Source organism: Ixodes scapularis, unplaced genomic scaffold (assembly GCF_016920785.2).
Source record: "Ixodes scapularis isolate PalLabHiFi unplaced genomic scaffold, ASM1692078v2 PGA_scaffold1__304_contigs__length_218370807, whole genome shotgun sequence".
Classification (NCBI taxonomy): Eukaryota; Metazoa; Arthropoda; class Arachnida; order Ixodida; family Ixodidae; genus Ixodes; species Ixodes scapularis.
Window position 1 is genome coordinate 14,694,228 of NW_024609846.1, and position 18,756 is coordinate 14,712,983.

Here is an 18,756-nt window from a genome sequence, read left to right on the forward strand (position 1 = left end):
ATCTGCTTGGTGGAACGAAAAAATGGCACATTTCAAGCTGGAATATGCGAGAAAATATAGGTGAGGCAAAACAAGGAGTAACAATCATGCATTTTTTGTAAACAACTTCCAGCGGTGCGGAGAGATCAAAACAATGTTTCACCGCATACCAGAAGTGACGCCATTCAAGACGGCTGCGCCCTTTTGGAAAAGGTGTATACAGTCTAAGCTCGTTATTACAGACCTTGGTTTCGACCAAGATTTCAGTCTGTTGTAAAAGGAGTATGTTGTATGCAGATACGAAGTTGAGTCAATGGCCGCATAGAGGAAAACCAACCAAACTCTACAAATCGGTATGTTATATCCAAGTGTCTGTCGTAACCAGGTCTGTTATAATGAGCTTAGACTGTAGCCGGCGATAGGTTTGAAACAACCTGATTTTACACTTCTAGTCTCGGGGCTCATGGCTGTGATGCAATTATGGCAGGTTGCAAGTTCGCCAGAATGCAGCACATATGAAAAACATCGCTCATTACTGGTATGAGGGAAATTGGTACCCGAGTGTTTAGAATGTTGTACACTTTGATTCGTTGAATCATTCGCTCCACATGAATACGGACTTGAGCAATGTTGTACGTCTCCTCTACCTCTTGGCAACTAAACTGCCCAGCCCCTGAAAAAAAAGGAGGCATGACAAGCACAGCATTACTGCCCTCTACGCTAGCCTTAATACCCGGAAAGCCCTTGTCTGCTAATATCACGTCACCTGGCTCAACCAAGTTCAAAAACTGGGAATCTACAGTAATATGGAGGTCGGAACAGCGTCCGCCATAGGCCTTGGAATGAAAACAAATCATCCCATTTGGAGTCACTGCGACCAGAAACTTCAGAGTGTACCCTGATTTGTATGCAGAATACAAGGCACGCTGTTGAGCCACAGAGCCCGGCTCCTCTGTGCGAACTTCGGTACAATCAATTATCATTTTGCATTCTGGGTAGTGTGCCTTAAAGCACTGGGGCAGCATGGACAGGATGATTGAAGATGGTGGGCGAAAAATCCACTTTTCAGTTGCAGCAGACAGTGATGCAAGCACAGTACGAAAATGCCGTGATGCTGTGGTGCGGTGTATACAAAACAACACTGCAAGTGATGAGTAGCTCATCCCTAGTTTCATTTTCATCAGAAACAAGAGGAGCTTGTTTGCCAATGATGTGTCCACTGATCGTTCTGAACCTACAGGAAGCATGCTCAGAAGCAGGGCAAACACGGTTGTGGTCACACTGCACAAGTCCTCCAATGACGTAGGAGAATGACGGACACTCTCGTAGCCTTGGAAGCACCCTGTTCTTTGGTCAGGACCAGATTGCCGTGACGACACAGACGGCACCCTGGGGTGTGTAATCTGTGTTGAGCCGTTGCCATCTTGCAGGGTAGAAATGTAGACCGAAAACTGCCCCTTGCAGATCTCCATGTCGTCGGTCTGAGAACCCTAGAAGTATATGCATTTGTCACGATTGGTGCAAATAATAAAGTGGCATGACAAAGAGTAAGTTCATAACAATTGGGAGTTCTAGTGAGCCGTTATGAGGCAAACGGTTCCCTCCCCCCTTCCCCCCCCCCCCCCCCCATTCATTAATGCAACTGTGAATGTGTGCGGAAATTGCAGTCAACTCTGGAATAGTTTGACTGGATCGTCACGGTTAGCGGTACGTGAACTAGCGTAAGAGATGAAGATTTGCCTTGCATCATGGCGGATGAAGCAGGACGAGCAATGGAATGAACATCTCAACACGGCCCAAAGAAGCTGTGGTATTGTTTCGAAGCGAAAGGTTTGTCTACAAATGATTCGCCAATCCGTGCTGTTGCACTATTCCGACGCATTTGATCTCCTCGGACTGATGGGGCATCGCGGCCGCCATCACGGGTCCGACATTGTAGACCGTGTATTTCAATAGACGCAAATAACTGGTAAAATGGCACCTTGAAGGCCATTGCCTAGTCTTTTGTTGTCGTTGTACTGCTTTACATACACATGAAATTGCCAGTGGCAGGCATTGCACAAACTAAAATGAGGGGCTTTTTTTCAAGAGCTCCGAAAGCAAACGTAGAGCACAACCAAACAGTCTCTTCGAAAATCATGTACAATTACTTGAAAGTGAGCATATGTACCTACTCGCCAGCTCGATTGCACCCTTTGCGTATGCCATGGTGTCTATTTTAGGTGGACTTAATTGTGAAATTGACAAGATTATTTCAAAATTTTAAAACTGCAAAAGATGTCCTATATCATGCAACATCCCCAATAAACGCTGGAGCTTCAGCGACTTACTGTCCCCCCTTTTCTATGTATCTTCCTCATGTTTAAATCTGCAAGACGTTGCCGCAGAAGTCTTTGCGCTATACTTTGTATCACCTAATGTCCGGGCACAGCGGATGCTTCGAGCCATCGGTGCCAATCCAAGGCCGTTTCACCTTATGTCCGCTGCGTCCGGACGTAAGGTGAAACGGAGTAGTGTCCCATGAGGTCCTGTAAACCACAATGTGCATGCGCATTTGTTGGTTTTTTGTTTTAGATATCTCGTTGCACATATTTTAGATAATTGTTAGGGCATTTTCGCACGCCACAGTAAAAGCAATATGTATGTGTACCCTTATGAATTCCACGTTCTGCTGATTAGAGTTCAAGAAATTCTATTAGTAACTTCAACTTGGTTGATACAGAAATCTTACCACTGAACGCTGTGCTGTTTCACTGGATTCTGCAGCACTTTCTAGCAGGCCGTCCTGCCGATCCTGTGTGCCGATAGAGTTTTGATGCCAAGCTGGGCCTGGGCTGCATAAGCATCATGAAAATTAATAAGCAGCTTGCTTAAGTCGGCAGTCAAACATCACGGTAGAAAACACATCCGGAGTCTAATTTCTTTCCTCACTGGAATATTTACTGCATAAGTTTGCATGTTGTAAATATCAACAATTCGAAACACAGGCCAGGTGCCACTTCGGTCACTGCGAGGGAAGGGTAAGAGAGCTAAGGAGGTAAACTGGGCACTGAAGCGATAATTGAAACTATTTTGAGACTTTACCTGTCAAGCCCTGATGCTTGGTCCTGGAGGATCCCATCTGTTGCACTAATCTCCGGGTCATCAGTCTGATCTTCCTAAAAAGCAGACAGGTTTCCCATAATCCATGTGAATACCATAGTGATGCGACAAAGAGCCAAGTTGACAAACAATGGGCAAGACTGTGTACCCCAAGACTTCAGACTAGTGTCGCTTCAACACCTGTTGTGAACCTAACATGTAAGTGTAGTAATTACAAAAAAAGAAAAATGCAAAAAATAAAGTAGAAGAGCAGAGCCCACGCAGGCCTGCGGAAATGACGAGGATCTCGCATGCCGATGAGGCGGTGACCGGTGGAGCCTGGGGCGGGAAAAGCCCCGGAATGAGACCCGTCTGACACGAGTGACACTTCGAGCCGCACTGATTTACTAATGGTCAACAGCATGGGGCTGCGCACCCTGGGGGGCGGCCAGCCTGAGCGCACGTGCGCCAGTGGTTGGTTTGTGGCACCATTTATGTCGTGTAGAACGCTTTAACAAAAAATTTGAATACTACAGTGAGCACATTTGTTGTTTTTGTTTTTTTCAAAACAACCATGAAGAGCTTTCAGCTAAGTTCAAATAACAACAGCCCATTTGTGCCCCCCAGAAGTGCCCACGCCTCACTGACTTGGGTCTGACAAATCCTAATGTTACATTTGACACTTGTTGATGCAAAAGCCTTACCACGGAAGGTTGTCTCTCCTCTCTGAATTCAACGGCTGTACATAAAAGGTGCAGGCCCTCATGCCCACCTCGGCTGCTGCTGCTAGTTCGTTCCCTGCTTGTGCTTGGGATTCCAGTCAAAGATGAAGCGGGACCCCCCAGACTCGATGCTTGTCTGCTTGCTACTCTGTGATGCCATCTGCAAACAATATTAGATTGATGCGAGTCACAAACAGAACGTCCTGTAGCTATTCATGCAGTGCCCGTGAAATCACGATCATAAGCTGGACGATCGCCTAACCCGGTAGCACGGTGCTTCCCCATTAAAAACAACAAATATTGAGCGGTGCCCCGAACCCCTGCAGATTTTTGCAATGACACAGGCTTTTCGATTTCGATGTACAAACAATAATCTACAAAATTAGTGTTCAAATTTCAATTGCGGTTAATATGGTCAAAAGCGAATCAGCCGGGCAAGAAACCGTTGGCACAAAATAGTGCAAGCCACGAGGAATGACTGTTTATAATGGCAAGAGCAAGCTTGTTTGTTTTAGCAGTTTCTCATAACGAGGGCAGATCTTGGACACCGCAAATCTTAGTTCCGGTTCGATGCGGAGCAGTGACCTGTAGTTTGTTTTCGTCCACGCCATCACAGAGAAGCCAAGTACATATGTCTTTTCAGTTCTCGAGGCGCTTCACGACCCCCAGCTCAAGTTTGAGAAACACTGCAGTAGCATAATAACAGTTAGCTTTAAGTACAGATGTTGTTGACTTTCTAAATCAATGTATTAAAATATCTGCAATTAAAATATTCAAAAATAGTGACTTTTTCGGAGAAATATACAAGGATATCAAATTAACTACTGAAGTTCAATGATACAATAACCGCTGAAGTTATAACTAAAGCTGGTCAAAACTTCACCTGTCAAACCTTGACGCTTGGTCCTGCGGAATCACTGAACTCCTCTTGTACACTGCTGGAAAGAGTGTGGGGAGGTACGCAGGATGGGCTGCGATGTTGCTTTTGGCATTATTGACAAAATGCTCTGAACAGATCCTGGAGCTGCTGTTTGGTGCCCATTCTGAGCCATCTGTGCTGCAAGAGTAATCCAAATACATAGTCACATTAATATTTTCATTGCAGGTTAACACTCGTAAGGACTCAAATACGGCACAAGGAATATCTTTTTGTAACTCTTGTTTTCATAAACTTAGTAGAAAAAAAATTCAGATGAACACAGAAAAATTTACACAAAAGCCACTTTTTCTTCGGGAAAAAATTCCGTAGGACCATTTTAACCAATTTGGTGTCGATTAAAGACATCGCAAAGTGACAAAGTACCGATCATCTATCAGAATTCTGCGTCAAGGCGGCAAGGAACCGAAAAAACAGGAACGTCTCAATTCGAATGTGTTACGAATTTCCTTCACCCCGCTCTGTTTGCGGCAGAAGTCTTCCTCGGGTTGCCTCAGTTTTTCTAAGTCATATATTTTTTTGCACCGATGAATTCGGAGAGCAGTCTACAAGAATAGCCACCCGTATACTTAGTACGACCGCAGGGTTCTTCACCAAAACCCAATTTTAAGCGTCAAGCGACAGCGTACTCGAACACTGCATTATTTCGGCTTGTTGGAACACACCATTGAACGGTTATACTCACTTTACACGCCTGACAGCCGAGATCCATTTCTTACGCCGTTCCTTATCCCACGGTTGCGAAGGAAAGCGGTGCAGTTTCACTTGTCCGAGTCCCTCGTTGTTATGACAGTTCTTCACACAGCAGTACCGGTACGTCTTCCGTTTCGTCTTGGTACGGCGATTTACGTCGTCAGAGGGTTCATTATCGGCGTGCTTACTTTTGACCGGTGCCATGAAACTTGGTACGCAGACTTAACACGAGCAAAGGACCGTAGCAGAAGTAGAGCGCGCCCAACGTAAACAACGCGTACGTACGGCGATGCAAATGGCGAAGCTGGCGAGGCCAGCGAGGCAGACTTCCCATTGCTTTCGAAGTTGGGCGATAGATGGCGCGACCTGTCAGGGCAAACTCGATTGCTCGGAGGCTATCTAATAACTGGACAAATTTACAGTGCGGCAAACAGCTTCCAGGGCCGAACTCGGTTCCAAGCAATAACAAAAGTTACAAGTAAAAAAAAGAAAAACGATACCGACATTTTCAGAAGCTTTTATTTCTACGCCACATAGTTTTATTGTGTCCAGAGTTTGCGAGCTCAGGCTGAACTCAAGCAGGATTTACCAATGAACCACTCTAAGCGATCCATTATTCGCAAACACAAAGCAGCGTACTCTGTTACGATCCGTTCTACCTTCAAATGGACCGCAGCGGACGCTACGAGCCATCGGAGGTAAATCAGTTCCGAGTGTGTGACACGTGACATGCGCTGAGTGTGGCACGAGGCCAAATGAAGCGCTCGCAGCGCTGCATTGGCTGGAACGACTAGCAGCGTCCGGTGTGGTCCATCCCTGGGTATACAGAGCATAATCTTGTACCAAAGCAGTATGTATGACTTCTCGGATTACCCCGAAGACATCTCCAAGCAGCTCACAAAGGTGTCATTGTATATTGTCAGAATGTCGAACCGGGCAAAACCATTATCACAGAGTACCTTCCGCACAGGACAAGGCGAGGGGTTAAGTGCTCGCTCAAGCGTTGTGAGAGTCAGTCCTTTGAAGACAGGATATAAAGCTACGACCCTCGTGAGCCAATCGGCGCATCGGAGCAAAGCACTTGACGATGTGCCATAGAAACACGATCCTCCCACGGAGAGCTGTCTCGTGCGTCGCTCCCTTGCTCTGATTGGCCAACGGGGATCGTAGCTTTCGCCGTTTACCAAGTTATGGTGAAATGGAGGTACACTCAGTCCGTGTAGCTTTTCTATCTGATCGTTTTTTCTGTTCCACGTATTTTTAAAGTTCAATGTCACAGTTTGAGCGGAGAACGTAACGTGGCTTTTCGAAGCTACTGGAGAATCCAGTGTATGTCTGTTATCTGTTTCAACGGTCGTTTACTTACAAAAGCAAGCCGGGTCTTCCTGACAGAATAAAGTGCTCCTCGCCGACATTTACGATTCTGCCCCATTCCATGATTAGTTTTAAGAAATAATCCAAATCCGAAAGCCCCGTTTCCATACCCCTGCCGCAAACCCCCGCGTTTTGTCACACATCTTCAAGATCCCCGGCTTTTAAAAACCAACGCCCGCTTAACAATTTTCCAAGTTTCTCCCATTATATTGTTATCAACGCGTTTTTTCCTACGCATTGTATACATGATTAAGCAAGGGATGGAGTTGACAACGCGACCACAATTACTACTTTTGTGTACTTGTTTATCGAATGCGCTCTCGTGGCCCGAAGTCGTTATAGAGCGGAAGGTAAATACACTGCCAAATAGTCTGTACATCTGTAACAAATAATTACTAATAATAAACAGAAACAAAGTAGCAGGTCACGGGCCACCGCAAAAACGTCACTGATGGCATTTATAATAAAGTTAGGTCATTGATATTAGCAACCAACCAGATGAGGTGGTTTTATCCGTGGACTGAGCAAGGTAGGAAAGATTAACTCGTATTTTAAATTAATGCTGGTGATTAGGTCCGGACACTTCATCGAACGCCGTCTCATCGAAGCCATTTAATCGAACGTTATTGAATCAAACGCCATTTGATCAAAGCGGTTTAATTGAATAGTATTTGGAGATCGTTTCTCGTTTTCGGAAATAGTTCCTTTTGCATCGAAGGACAACTATATTCTATGCCATATTTTCAATTAAATGTCAGGACCAAGAAAAGAACTGCTTTTTTCCGGCAATATAATGGTAGTCGCATGAGGACAAACGTACGCGTACACTATGCAGTTCTGACTACCCCGCGACAACCAGAAAGTTTCTGGCTCAGTGACTTGGTGTGCGCCGCCTATTTGTGTCACACTTGTGCTACTAAGCTTGTCTAAAATAGGGAACACCCAAGATCACAATTGTTTTAAAGATGTCATCTACGCACGAGAAAATCAGAAAGTTTTAGATGAGGCGATGAAAGGGATAAAAAAAGGGTACAAATATCTTCCGACATTTCATTATGCACGTAGTTCGTAGCTCAGGCTCAAATCAATCACGATTTGCACAAGAAGCTGTCTGGTTTTCGAAGCTTTCTCCCAGCCTCCCCGTTATTTACAGACTTGGGCTTGAAACATTGAACCCGAACACAAGAAAGAACGCAGTGGCGACTCCTCTCCCCCCCTTCCCCCTCGAGCGCCTCGATACCATGAGACATCGGAGGTGACTCAGTGCTGGGAAAAGTGACACGTGGCATTCGGATTTGGTGCAGCGATGCGCGCCAAGGAGCGAGAAGTCATATGAAACCCTCACAGCAGTGCATCTGCAGGAACAGCTTGTAGCGTCCGGATGTCCTACTTCCATCAAGCCCCACCTCAGCGACCCGAAGGAATTCCGCAAGCAGGCTCTAAAGCGACCCATTGTGCGTTTCGAAAACCTTGAACGGGCAATGACGTTATCACAGAGTTCCTGGTATACTGAACAAAGAAGAATGATAAGTGCACCCCCCCCCCCCCCTTCCTCGCTTTCAGCATGAATCACACACACCCCGTTCCAGTATTGCTTCGTTCTTTTTTTTTTTTTTAATCCAATATTTCCAAGCGCGGGAAGCATGGGGTAGTGCGAGAGCGCCCTGTTTCAACGACTGCTCTTGTGAAAAATTGCATAAGTTTTGTTTTTATATATTATTATGAAGCCGCCAGTCGCTGCAGTTATGGCTTAAATCTCTGATGAACCCGGATACTTGGCGTTTTACAAATTTAGAAAAATACAAGGAGAGGCAAATGGCTCTGTCTTTATTCGCAAGGTTGTTGGATTCTTCAAACTGGGGATCCGAACAATTCAGCGTAGGAAGTTTCGGTGTAGGTCGTTTCGGTGCCGACATTTCGGAGCCCGGACTTTTCGGTGCAGAGACTTTTTGCTGTATGGATATTTTTGTGTAAATACACGTTTGGAAGTTCAAATAGCTGAGCTTTCCAGCAGGCATTGCGGACGGCTAGCGGACATTTCATCGAACACCGTTTCATCGAACACCGTTTCATCGAATGAATGGACATTTCATCGAACGCCATTTCATCGAACGCCGTTCCATCGAATTGCTTAGGGCCGTTTCATCGAACTTCTCTGCATCGAGTTTTGAGGCATAACAGTGCTTTGTAGACGTTTTACCTTACATTTGTTAAGACTAAGGTAGTCACTTAAGAAACAGTCTTTAGGGTGGAGCCAAATTACTAGAAATAAAAACCATTGGTATAAAAACAAATGGGTATGCGACTTACCGAAAAGTTTTACTCATGTACCTGTCAGAAAACATTATACTGGAGGTAAAGGACCGACACTTAAAACACTTTTGAATGTCTGTCGTTTTTTTTACCGGCTGTCCGGGGGTTTCGGTAATGTGCCATTCACACCAGCTCATTTGCACACTTACGCTTAGTTGAAGGTTTATTCACGAAAAGCATTTAACTGCCAGGGCAGCACGCTTATAATAAAACGATGCTCTGCCAGGAGAGCACACGAAATAAAATATAATGATACTCTGATTATCAGCTTTATGCTCAGATTGAACGTTTCTGCTTTTTTTTTTTTAGTTTTCAAACTCTACAGGGTCAAAAGCTGCACAAAGTGTCAGCCAACATGGTTTCGGGCTACACCTGGACTGGAACCACCTCCCCTTCACTGTCAACTTTATTACCGACCCTTTTGCCTATTATGAATCATCTTCAGGACGCTTTCTTAGGAAGGCCAACCCGCACCAGACAGTAGTAAAGCCCTCCCAAGTAGCACGTCAGAGGAATGCCCAACTTGTGCAAAGGTCTAGCAAACATAAGGGCCCAACTTTGGCGCAGTTAGGTTTTTGCACCATGGCACTCATCAGTGCCAAAGTACGGTGCCTAACTATAGCCTTAGTTGGGCAATCCTAGGGCATGCCAAAGTTTGGCTCTTCTCTGGTACGCCAGAGGAGTGCCAAAGTTGGTGCCATACTTGAGCCATAACTGCCATAGTAAATCCTAATCTGGGAATGCGGGGCATGCCAAGGTTTGGCGTTTCTCTGGTCCGCCAGAGGAGCGCCAAAGTTGGTGCCATACTTCAGCCATAACTGCCAGAGCAACGCCTAATTTCGGTATTTGGGACGTGCCAAGGTTTGGCGTTTCTCTGGTCCGCCAGAGGAGCGCCAAAGTTGGTGCCATACTTCAGCCATAGCTACCAGAGTAACGCCTAATTTCGGTATTTGGGACGTGCCGAAGTTTGGCTTTTCTCGGGTCCGCCAGAGGAGCGCCAAAGTTGGTGCCAGACTTGAGCCATAACTGCCAGAGAAACGCCTAATTTCGGTATTTGGGACGTGCCAAGGTTTGGCGTTTCTCTGGTCCGCCAGAGGAGCGCCAAAGTTGGTGCCATACTTCAGCCATAGCTGCCAGAGTAACGCCTAATTTCGGTATTTGGGACGTGCCAAAGTTTGGCTTTTCTCGGGTCCGCCAGAGGAGCGCCAAAGTTGGTGCCAGACTTGAGCCATAACTGCCAGAGTAACGCCTAATTTCGGTATTTGGGACGTGCCAAGGTTTGGCGTTTCTCTGGTCCGCCAGAGGAGCGCCAAAGTTGGTGCCATACTTCAGCCATAGCTGCCAGAGTAACGCCTAATTTCGGTATTTGGGACGTGCCAAAGTTTGGCTTTTCTCGGGTCCGCCAGAGGAGCGCCAAAGTTGGTGCCAGACTTGAGCCATAACTGCCAGAGTAACGCCTAATTTCGGTATTTGGGACGTGCCAATGTTTGGCGTTTCTCTGGTCCGCCAGAGGAGCGCCAAAGTTGGTGCCATACTTCAGCCATAGCTACCAGAGTAACGCCTAATTTCGGTATTTGGGACGTGCCGAAGTTTGGCTTTTCTCGGGTCCGCCAAAGGAGCGCCAAAGTTGGTGCCAGACTTGAGCCATAACTGCCAGAGAAACGCCTAATTTCGGCATTTGGGACGTGCCAAGGTTTGGCGTTTCTCTGGTCCGCCAGAGGAGCGCCAAAGTTGGTACCATACTTCAGCCATAGCTGCCAGAGTAACGCCTAATTTCGGTATTTGGGACGTGCCAAAGTTTGGCTTTTCTCGGGTCCGCCAGAGGAGCGCCAAAGTTGGTGCCAGACTTGAGCCATAACTGCCAGAGTAACGCCTAATTTCGGTATTTGGGACGTGCCAAGGTTTGGCGTTTCTCTGGTCCGCCAGAGGAGCGCCAAAGTTGGTGCCATACTTCAGCCATAGCTACCAGAGTAACGCCTAATTTCGGTATTTGGGACGTGCCGAAGTTTGGCTTTTCTCGGGTCCGCCAGAGGAGCGCCAAAGTTGGTGCCAGACTTGAGCCATAACTGCCAGAGAAACGCCTAATTTCGGTATTTGGGACGTGCCAAGGTTTGGCGTTTCTCTGGTCCGCCAGAGGAGCGCCAAAGTTGGTGCCATACTTCAGCCATAGCTGCCAGAGTAACGCCTAATTTCGGTATTTGGGACGTGCCAAAGTTTGGCTTTTCTCGGGTCCGCCAGAGGAGCGCCAAAGTTGGTGCCAGACTTGAGCCATAACTGCCAGAGTAACGCCTAATTTCGGTATTTGGGACGTGCCAAGGTTTGGCGTTTCTCTGGTCCGCCAGAGGAGCGCCAAAGTTGGTGCCATACTTCAGCCATAGCTGCCAGAGTAACGCCTAATTTCGGTATTTGGGACGTGCCAAAGTTTGGCTTTTCTCGGGTCCGCCAGAGGAGCGCCAAAGTTGGTGCCAGACTTGAGCCATAACTGCCAGAGTAACGCCTAATTTCGGTATTTGGGACGTGCCAAGGTTTGGCGTTTCTCTGGTCCGCCAGAGGAGCGCCAAAGTTGGTGCCATACTTCAGCCATAGCTGCCAGAGTAACGCCTAATTTCGGTATTTGGGACGTGCCAAAGTTTGGCTTTTCTCGGGTCCGCCAGAGGAGCGCCAAAGTTGGTGCCAGACTTGAGCCATAACTGCCAGAGTAACGCCTAATTTCGGTATTTGGGACGTGCCAAGGTTTGGCGTTTCTCTGGTCCGCCAGAGGAGAGCCAAAGTTGATGCAATAATTCAGCCATAACTGCCAGAGCAACACCTAATTTGGGTATTTGGGACGTACCAAAGTTTGGCTTTTCTCGGGTCCGCCAGAGGAGCGCCAAAGTTGGTGCCATACTTCAGCCATAGCTGCCAGAGCAACGCCTAATTTCGGTATTTGGGACGTGTCAAGGTTTGGCGTTTCTCTGGTCCGCCAGAGGAGCGCCAAAGTAGGTGCCAGACTTGAGCCATAACTGCCGCAGTAAATCTTAATTTTTCGATTTGGGGCATGCCGAAGTTTGGCTTTTCTCTGGTTACCCACTGAAGTGCCAAATAAGTGCCAAAGAAAGCCGAGAGGCCATCCCAAGTTTCGAATATCTCTGGTGTGTCACACAATTGCTCTTTCACGCGTCCCAGAAGAGAAATAAATTAAACAAGCGTTGGAAACACGATGCTAAGATGTCATCACCTCCGTTCCCAAGCAGCACGGCAATACTTTGCAGTATCGTGCCAATGCCGGCCGAAAGTCGGTTCCAATATCGCTCAACTGTCCAGTTTTGTACCACCGTTTGATACCCGGCAGGTATTGCCGTACAGCTGTTTCGCCCCGGCCTAGCGTTCGCGCAATATTGTGCGAAAACTCTACGATGCGTCTGCTTCGTATTGGCCGAACGTCGTGCAAGTATGTGTACGTTGCATGTCATTTGTTGCATATCCAATCACTTATACGGACAAACAAATTTTTTTCGATCGCTCCCAGAAGTTTATTAAACAACTATCATTGCACACAGTGTATTCTCAACATATTTACAAAGGTCACACTTCTCTGTAAAACGAAAAGCAAATTATAAAATACAATTAACACTGTCCTCATGCCAAGCAAAACTCATCACACAAAAATCGCGGAGATTGAGAGGAAAGCAGGACGACTATCAGAATCATGCTTGCAGTGCACTTACTAATAAAAGAGCGATATCATGTAATCCTTGATAGATGCATAATCCAACTCAGGCACCCCACAAACACATTCGAGGATTCGAGGACTGACGTCTCGTCGTCGGCGAAGAGCAGTTTTTGTCGAAGCGTGTCCAACAAACACATCACAAGTATTCCACGAACTCCGGTGCAAAAAATGGCTGTTACCGAAATATTGGCATGGACGTATTCCGACCGTTTACGACGAAAAAACACAGCCGCGTCTGCAGCGCACGAAAGCAACAGAACACTGAAAAGCAGCTCGAAAACCGGACCTACGTGGCCCGCTTATTTCTATAACTAGGCAAACGGCGAAAACGACAGCCCCAGAGATCCCATCAGCGTGACAGAGAAAGTCACGTGAAAAGTTTCGTCCAAACGTCTTTGTCCTACGCGTCCTACGCAGAGAGGTCACGCTGGGTCACGCGTTTCGCTTCACCCTCTTGATTTGCTTAAAGCGGCTGTCGCGCTCGCTGACAGCCACACGAAGACACAAAAGCAGGTGGGGAGGATTTGCAAAAGGCGAGGTCGAAGGGGAATCAACAACGCATAAAAGGAAAGGCCGCTTCTGCCGGTGACCTTGTCGCCTTGCCTAGTCTGTCAGCGTTCGGCTTCCATTGAGGGCCTCAGAAAGATAATCTCCTTTCTTGAGAGCGAAATGGACGGGGTGGTTATGTTTTTCGGGCTTGTCGCCATCCGATAAGCCTCAATTATTTCTGTCCCCACTCGCTCGCAGTGGCCTCCCATGGCTGTCGTACCGGTGAAATTAGGAGCGCAAAAATACTCCAGAAGCCGGGCGAAGACATGATAAATGTAATAACAAAAACGGCTTGACATCACAAAAATAACAATTTAATTAAACGTTTCGCCTCCCATGCGGGAGGCATTTTCAGTAGAGCGCAGAGCGAGTGAGAGTCGCACAAAAAAGTTCGGCTATTTAGGCATAAAGTTTGTGTACACGTCCGGCAGGGGGCCACGGTTCTTGTTTACCAGCGATGAATCACTTCCGCGTTTGTCGTTCTGGATGAACCAAGATTCCAGCAGCTTCCTCAGTCCCCACCTTTTATCCCTCGCCTTGTCAAAGTCAAATTGGTGTCCTGACGTCCATGCATGGTCGACGAGTTCGGACTTGAAGCGGGTGGCGTTCGGGGAATTGGCGACATCCCGTGCGTGTTCTTTTAGTCTTGTTTTTCTTTTTCGTTCCGTCTCTCCAATGTAGGAAGCGTCACATTCCTTGCACTGCACCTGGTAGATCACGACCCTTTCTGCCTCTGGCGGGGTGGGGTCTTTTGGCTTGGAGATAACATTGGCCATTGTTCTGTTGGGTTTGTATACAGTTCGTACCACTAATGGCCTAAGGGCGCGTCCCAATGCCTCCGAAACCCCCTTAAGGTACGGGATCCACACGACGTCACGTGTTCGTTCGGCTCGATCCGGGCGCCGACGGGACATTTGTTCCTTAACGCGATTGATAAACCGGTCGGGGTAGTTACGTTTCTTCAAAGCCTCCTGCACATGGCTAAGTTCTTGATCGCTAAGTGTTGAGTTAGATGGGACTGTTTCTGAACGACGAAGGCAACGATCTTACAACTGAGCTTTTGTGTTGAGTAGGGTGATGAGAGTGGTAGTCAAGAAAGTTTTGTCTGTCACATGGTTTACCATATACGGATGTCTCCATCTTAAAGAAAGATTCACTGGTTCTATGGACACGTACATAAAAAAACGGCAAGGTACTATCAGTTTCATGTTCGCAGGTGAACTGAATTGAGGGGTGGACACTATTCAAATTGCGGTGAAAATCGGTTACGTTCTCTCTGTTAACTATTACAAAAGTGTCATCGACATAGCGACGGTAGAACTTCACGGGGAAATCAATGCCAGACATTACCTTTTCCTCAACATATTCCATGACGAGATTCGAGGCGGTTACGGAAACTGGACTCCCCATAGGGCATCCGCTGACCTGATGATATATGTCCCCATTAAAACTAAAATTATACTGGTTGAGACAAAAACGCAAAAGGAGTATAACGTCATCAACAAGGAGGGTTGTGCGAGTGGACAACGACTGGTCTGCCAACAACCGGTCACGGGCGACATCAACCGCCAGGGCGTTGGGGACATTCGTAAATAATGAAATCACATCAAAGGATACCATAGCCTCGTGCGGTAGCAGGGTCTGAGCGCGTATAAGTTCAACAAAGTCACGGGAATTCCGGACGCTAAACTCATTGTTTCCCGTAAGAGGGCTCAGAATCATGACCAGATATTTGGAAAGGCTGTAAGTGGATGAGCCAATAACATATACAATTGGGCGTAGGGGGCAACCCGGTTTGTGAATTTTGGGGAGTCCATACATCTTGGGTGTCGCGGCGTCAAAGGAGAAGAGATGACGGTATAGGTCATCACTGATGCGTCCTTTCTTTTTCAGCTCTCGAAGGTGGTCAGCTAACTCTCTTTCGGACTTAGCAGCGGGATCTCTTGATAGCCTCACGAAATAGCGACTGTCATTTATAACTTCATACATCTTCTTCATGTAGTCATCTCTATCAAGCACAATGGTTCCTTTTCCTTTGTCGGCCTTTAAAGTGATGATGGAGCTGTCTGACTTCAACTCATTAAGAGCAATGCGTTCTTGTTGATCTAAATTTGACCCGGCCGGTTTCACATTGTTCGAAACACTGACAACGCGGCTTCTCGCGAAATTTACCCCTTTGACATCGTGCACATGTCTGAGTTTCTCTTCAATTTCAATTATGAAGTCACGTTTTGGAACATACCGTGGAGCAAGGGCATAGTCCAGTCCTTTGGATAGCAGAAATTGCAAGCCAGGGTTGGTAATAGTAATATAGGGTACGTACGGCAGAATTCCCTGCCATAAAAAAATAATTTGGCTAGCGCCAATTTAACGCGAAATATGTGCAAAGAGTTTTGCGATAAGAAGCGTAAACCGAAAAAAAGGAAAAAAAAGAAAGACTAAAGAAAAGGAGAAATAAGAAACAAATCTGGTGACCTGGCCAAAAAAAAAAAATTCTGTTCATGTGATTTTTCTTGTTACGTGACCAAACAAAAAAAAATAAAAAAATACACGAAATAAAAAAAGGAACACGAGAAAAAAAACCAGCCCGGTTTCGAAGCTAGGCCCGCTTGATCGTGAAACTAGCGCGCTGTCCGTTGCGCCAACATAACTGTTTTTGTCTTTCTTTATTGCAAGTTGCGCCAACATAACTCTGCCTGTAATGCTCACGCATTCTCCCATCATAGGAGAAAGCTTAGTTGCCTTCGTAGTTTTTCATGCATGTGTTATTTTTATTTGTGGCAAGAGTTCACGTCCAGAATGCTTTTAGAGTTTTCGAGCAAAACGAGTTTTCTTCATCCGAGTCACCTTCTAGAACCAGTAGACCGCACTGGGTCGTCCGGCTAATCAAGCAGCTTTTTTTTAAATTCTCTAACGTGCCCGTCCTCGGATCCGAGGTCGCCGTTTGACAAGCTTAACTTCCACCTTTTAGCCGGAACACCCACGGCAGCTTTGTTCCGTCCCCACTCCCTCTCGAGAGGATGGCTCGCCCCGAGGCTAATCCCATTCTCTAGACGCTCTTAGTTTCCACCCAACGATGGCCCTTTCCCTCCCCGTCCCCCAGCTTCGGCAGAGAAGGTTCTTCTCTGTAGAACGTCCCGTTTGTACAGCGGCCTTTAAAGTTCAGATTGTGCTGTCTGTATCGTCCCTTTTGTGTCTCCACTTTTAATGTTTAAAAAGTATCAACACGCTAAAATAGTACAATTTCCAGGATTTTATTTTCATTCCCCAAGTGTGATGCGGGAGCCGCGCCACAGAGCCCCGGTCGTTTCCGCTCTTTGTTATCGCTAGGATTTGACAGTGCTCAATCACAATGCAAGACACGCACAGAGCCACGCTCGCTTTTGCAATGCGCCGCCTAATAATGATATCTCTTGTGGAAACGTGCGTACATCCGTCTTGCGCAGTGTTAGCTCAATTGACAGCACTTTCTGTAAAGGCGGATTCACACCGGGGATGTAAGCAGTCGCGCGATCCAACTAAATTGCATCGCAAAAAAAAATAAACAAATAAATAAAAGTAATTAGTTGGTCAATTTGGCGTGCGCGATGAGCGAGTCCAACGCCTTCGTTGGCGAGTCACTTCTCAAAAACTCTCGCTCCGAACGCCGTTGGTTGGCTAGGCCTCTCCGCGACTAGAGTGCATCGTAAAAAGTCGGGTCAGCAAGCGACCGCTCAAAACCCGTCACTTTTTGCCCGCGATGGTCGCTTTTGCGATGAAAGTTATGGCGCGACTAGATCGGATCGCCGGTGTGAACGCGCCATAATGTCGAACCAGTCTCACGGCGCGCCCCGATATTGGCTTGTGTACCTACGCGCGAGTGCAACCTCTGGCACAATTTATTTGCGTTTGCAAAGCCTGCTCCAGCCGCGTCAAAACATTCAGCCAACCTTTGGACTGCAGAAATCAAGAGACACCCAAAATAAGATAAAGTTGCCAGCCGAATAAAACTTGATTTCTATTTAATTAAGATGAAGACCACCCGCGTACATCAAATATTTCATCAGCCGAACTCCAAGGCAGTAAGCCTAGTTCTGGCACTTGTTTGGCAACTTTGGCCCGCAGCTGCCAGATCACAGCCAAACTATCGGGAAGCGAAGCCTAACTTGGGCGCTCGTTTGGCGACTTGGGCGCAAAGATGCCAGATTTCAACCGAACTTTAAGGTAGTAAGCCTAACTCTGGTACATTTGTGGCGATTTTGGCCCGAACGTGCCAGCTGACAGCCAAACTGTGAAAAAGTGAAGCCTAACTTTGGCATAAGTTTGGCGATTTTGGCCCGAAAATGCGAAAGCTCTGCCGAACTACAAGGTAGTAAGCCTAACTCTGGCACATCTCTGGCGATTTTGGCCCGAATGTGCCAGGTGACAGCCGAACTGTCAAAAAGTGAAGCCTAACTTTGGCATTAGTTCGGCGATTTTGGCCCAAAAATGCCAAAACTCTGCCGAACTACAAGGTAGCAAGCCTAACTCTGGCACATCTGTGGCGATTTTGGCCCGAATGTGCCAGGTGATAGCCGAACTATCAAAAAGTGAAGCCTAACTTTGGCATTAGTTTGGCGATTTTGGCCCAAAAATGCCAAAGATCTGCCAAACTACCGGGCAGTAAGCCTAAATCTGGCATTTTTTAGGCGATTTAGGCCCGAAGATGCCAGACGACAGCCGAACTACCCGGCAGAGAAGCCTAAGTTTGGCACTTGTTTGGCGAATTAGGGCCAAGATACCCAGACTGTTGCCAAGGGAGGTCAGGTTTGGCACTACTTTGGCTTCTTCGGGCTTTTTAATGCCCTAAACTGCCAGACGCAAGCCAAGTTTTGGCCCAGAACTCGGTGCTGCCTGGGCTGGGTGTACTCTGTCACCCTTTCGGATCCTCACATAACCCAAGGTTATAGGTACACGCTGTCAAACAATAAAACACTACCCGCTTCCCAGAAAGCACATCGTGCTTTCTGTTTCTTTTTTTTTTTTGTCTCATTTTTAATTGTTTCATGCGACATGAAGAGGGGTCATTGTTTCATGGAGGCTTTCTTCTCGAAGCAGGACATGTTCACAACGGAACTTATCTCGTCACTGCATACTGTGATTTAAAAAAATGGAGAATTAGATGACGTTGTGTATAAAAATCAAAATAAATTGCAAAAATATTGCCGGCTGTAACAGCGTTCGATGAAAAGGCGTTCGATGAAACGGCTTCTATGAAACGGCGTTCGATGAGACGGCGTTCGATGAAACGGTGTTCGATGAAACGGCTTCGATGAAACGGCGTTCGACGAAATGTCCGGACCCAATATAAGGGATGTAATTATCGAGATGTCTTATTTGACTATGTTTTTCCCCTTAATGAAAATATACGATAGGTG

The 18,756-nt window shown here is 46.8% G+C and overlaps 3 protein-coding genes across 3 annotated transcripts in view; 1 reads left to right on the top strand and 2 right to left on the bottom strand.

The window, feature by feature from the left end:
• Nucleotides 1-440: 440 nt before the first annotated feature.
• LOC120841165 lies at nucleotides 441-3,832 on the bottom strand. The gene is made up of 4 exons (XM_040212032.2): nucleotides 3,765-3,832; nucleotides 3,064-3,137; nucleotides 2,711-2,813; nucleotides 441-1,469 (listed from the first exon to the last, which is right to left on the bottom strand). The coding sequence occupies exon 4, from the start codon at nucleotides 1,449-1,451 to the stop codon at nucleotides 441-443; it is 1,011 nt and encodes a 336-aa protein (XP_040067966.2). The 5' UTR covers nucleotides 1,452-1,469; nucleotides 2,711-2,813; nucleotides 3,064-3,137; nucleotides 3,765-3,832.
• A 31-nt stretch (nucleotides 3,833-3,863) lies between these two features.
• On the bottom strand, nucleotides 3,864-5,616 carry LOC121046852 (the record flags this gene model as incomplete). Its single annotated transcript, XM_040501540.1, has 3 exons — nucleotides 5,405-5,616; nucleotides 4,666-4,839; nucleotides 3,864-3,942 (listed from the first exon to the last, which is right to left on the bottom strand). Coding segments are annotated over exons 1-3 (465 nt in total), but the record flags the coding sequence as incomplete, so codon positions are not given.
• Nucleotides 5,617-5,707: 91 nt separating this feature from the next.
• Nucleotides 5,708-18,756, top strand: part of LOC115330896 — a 30,355-nt gene continuing 17,306 nt past the window's right edge. Inside the window, exon 1 of the mRNA XM_040212031.3 lies at nucleotides 5,708-5,724. Coding sequence (XP_040067965.3) covers nucleotides 5,708-5,724 — 17 coding nt within the window. The remainder of the gene's footprint in view (nucleotides 5,725-18,756) is intronic.

Excerpts from the sequence above, each read along its gene's own strand:
- LOC120841165 (XM_040212032.2), bottom strand. The coding sequence starts at position 1,451 with ATGGAGATCTGCAAGGGGCAGTTTTCGGTCTACATTTCTACCCTGCAA.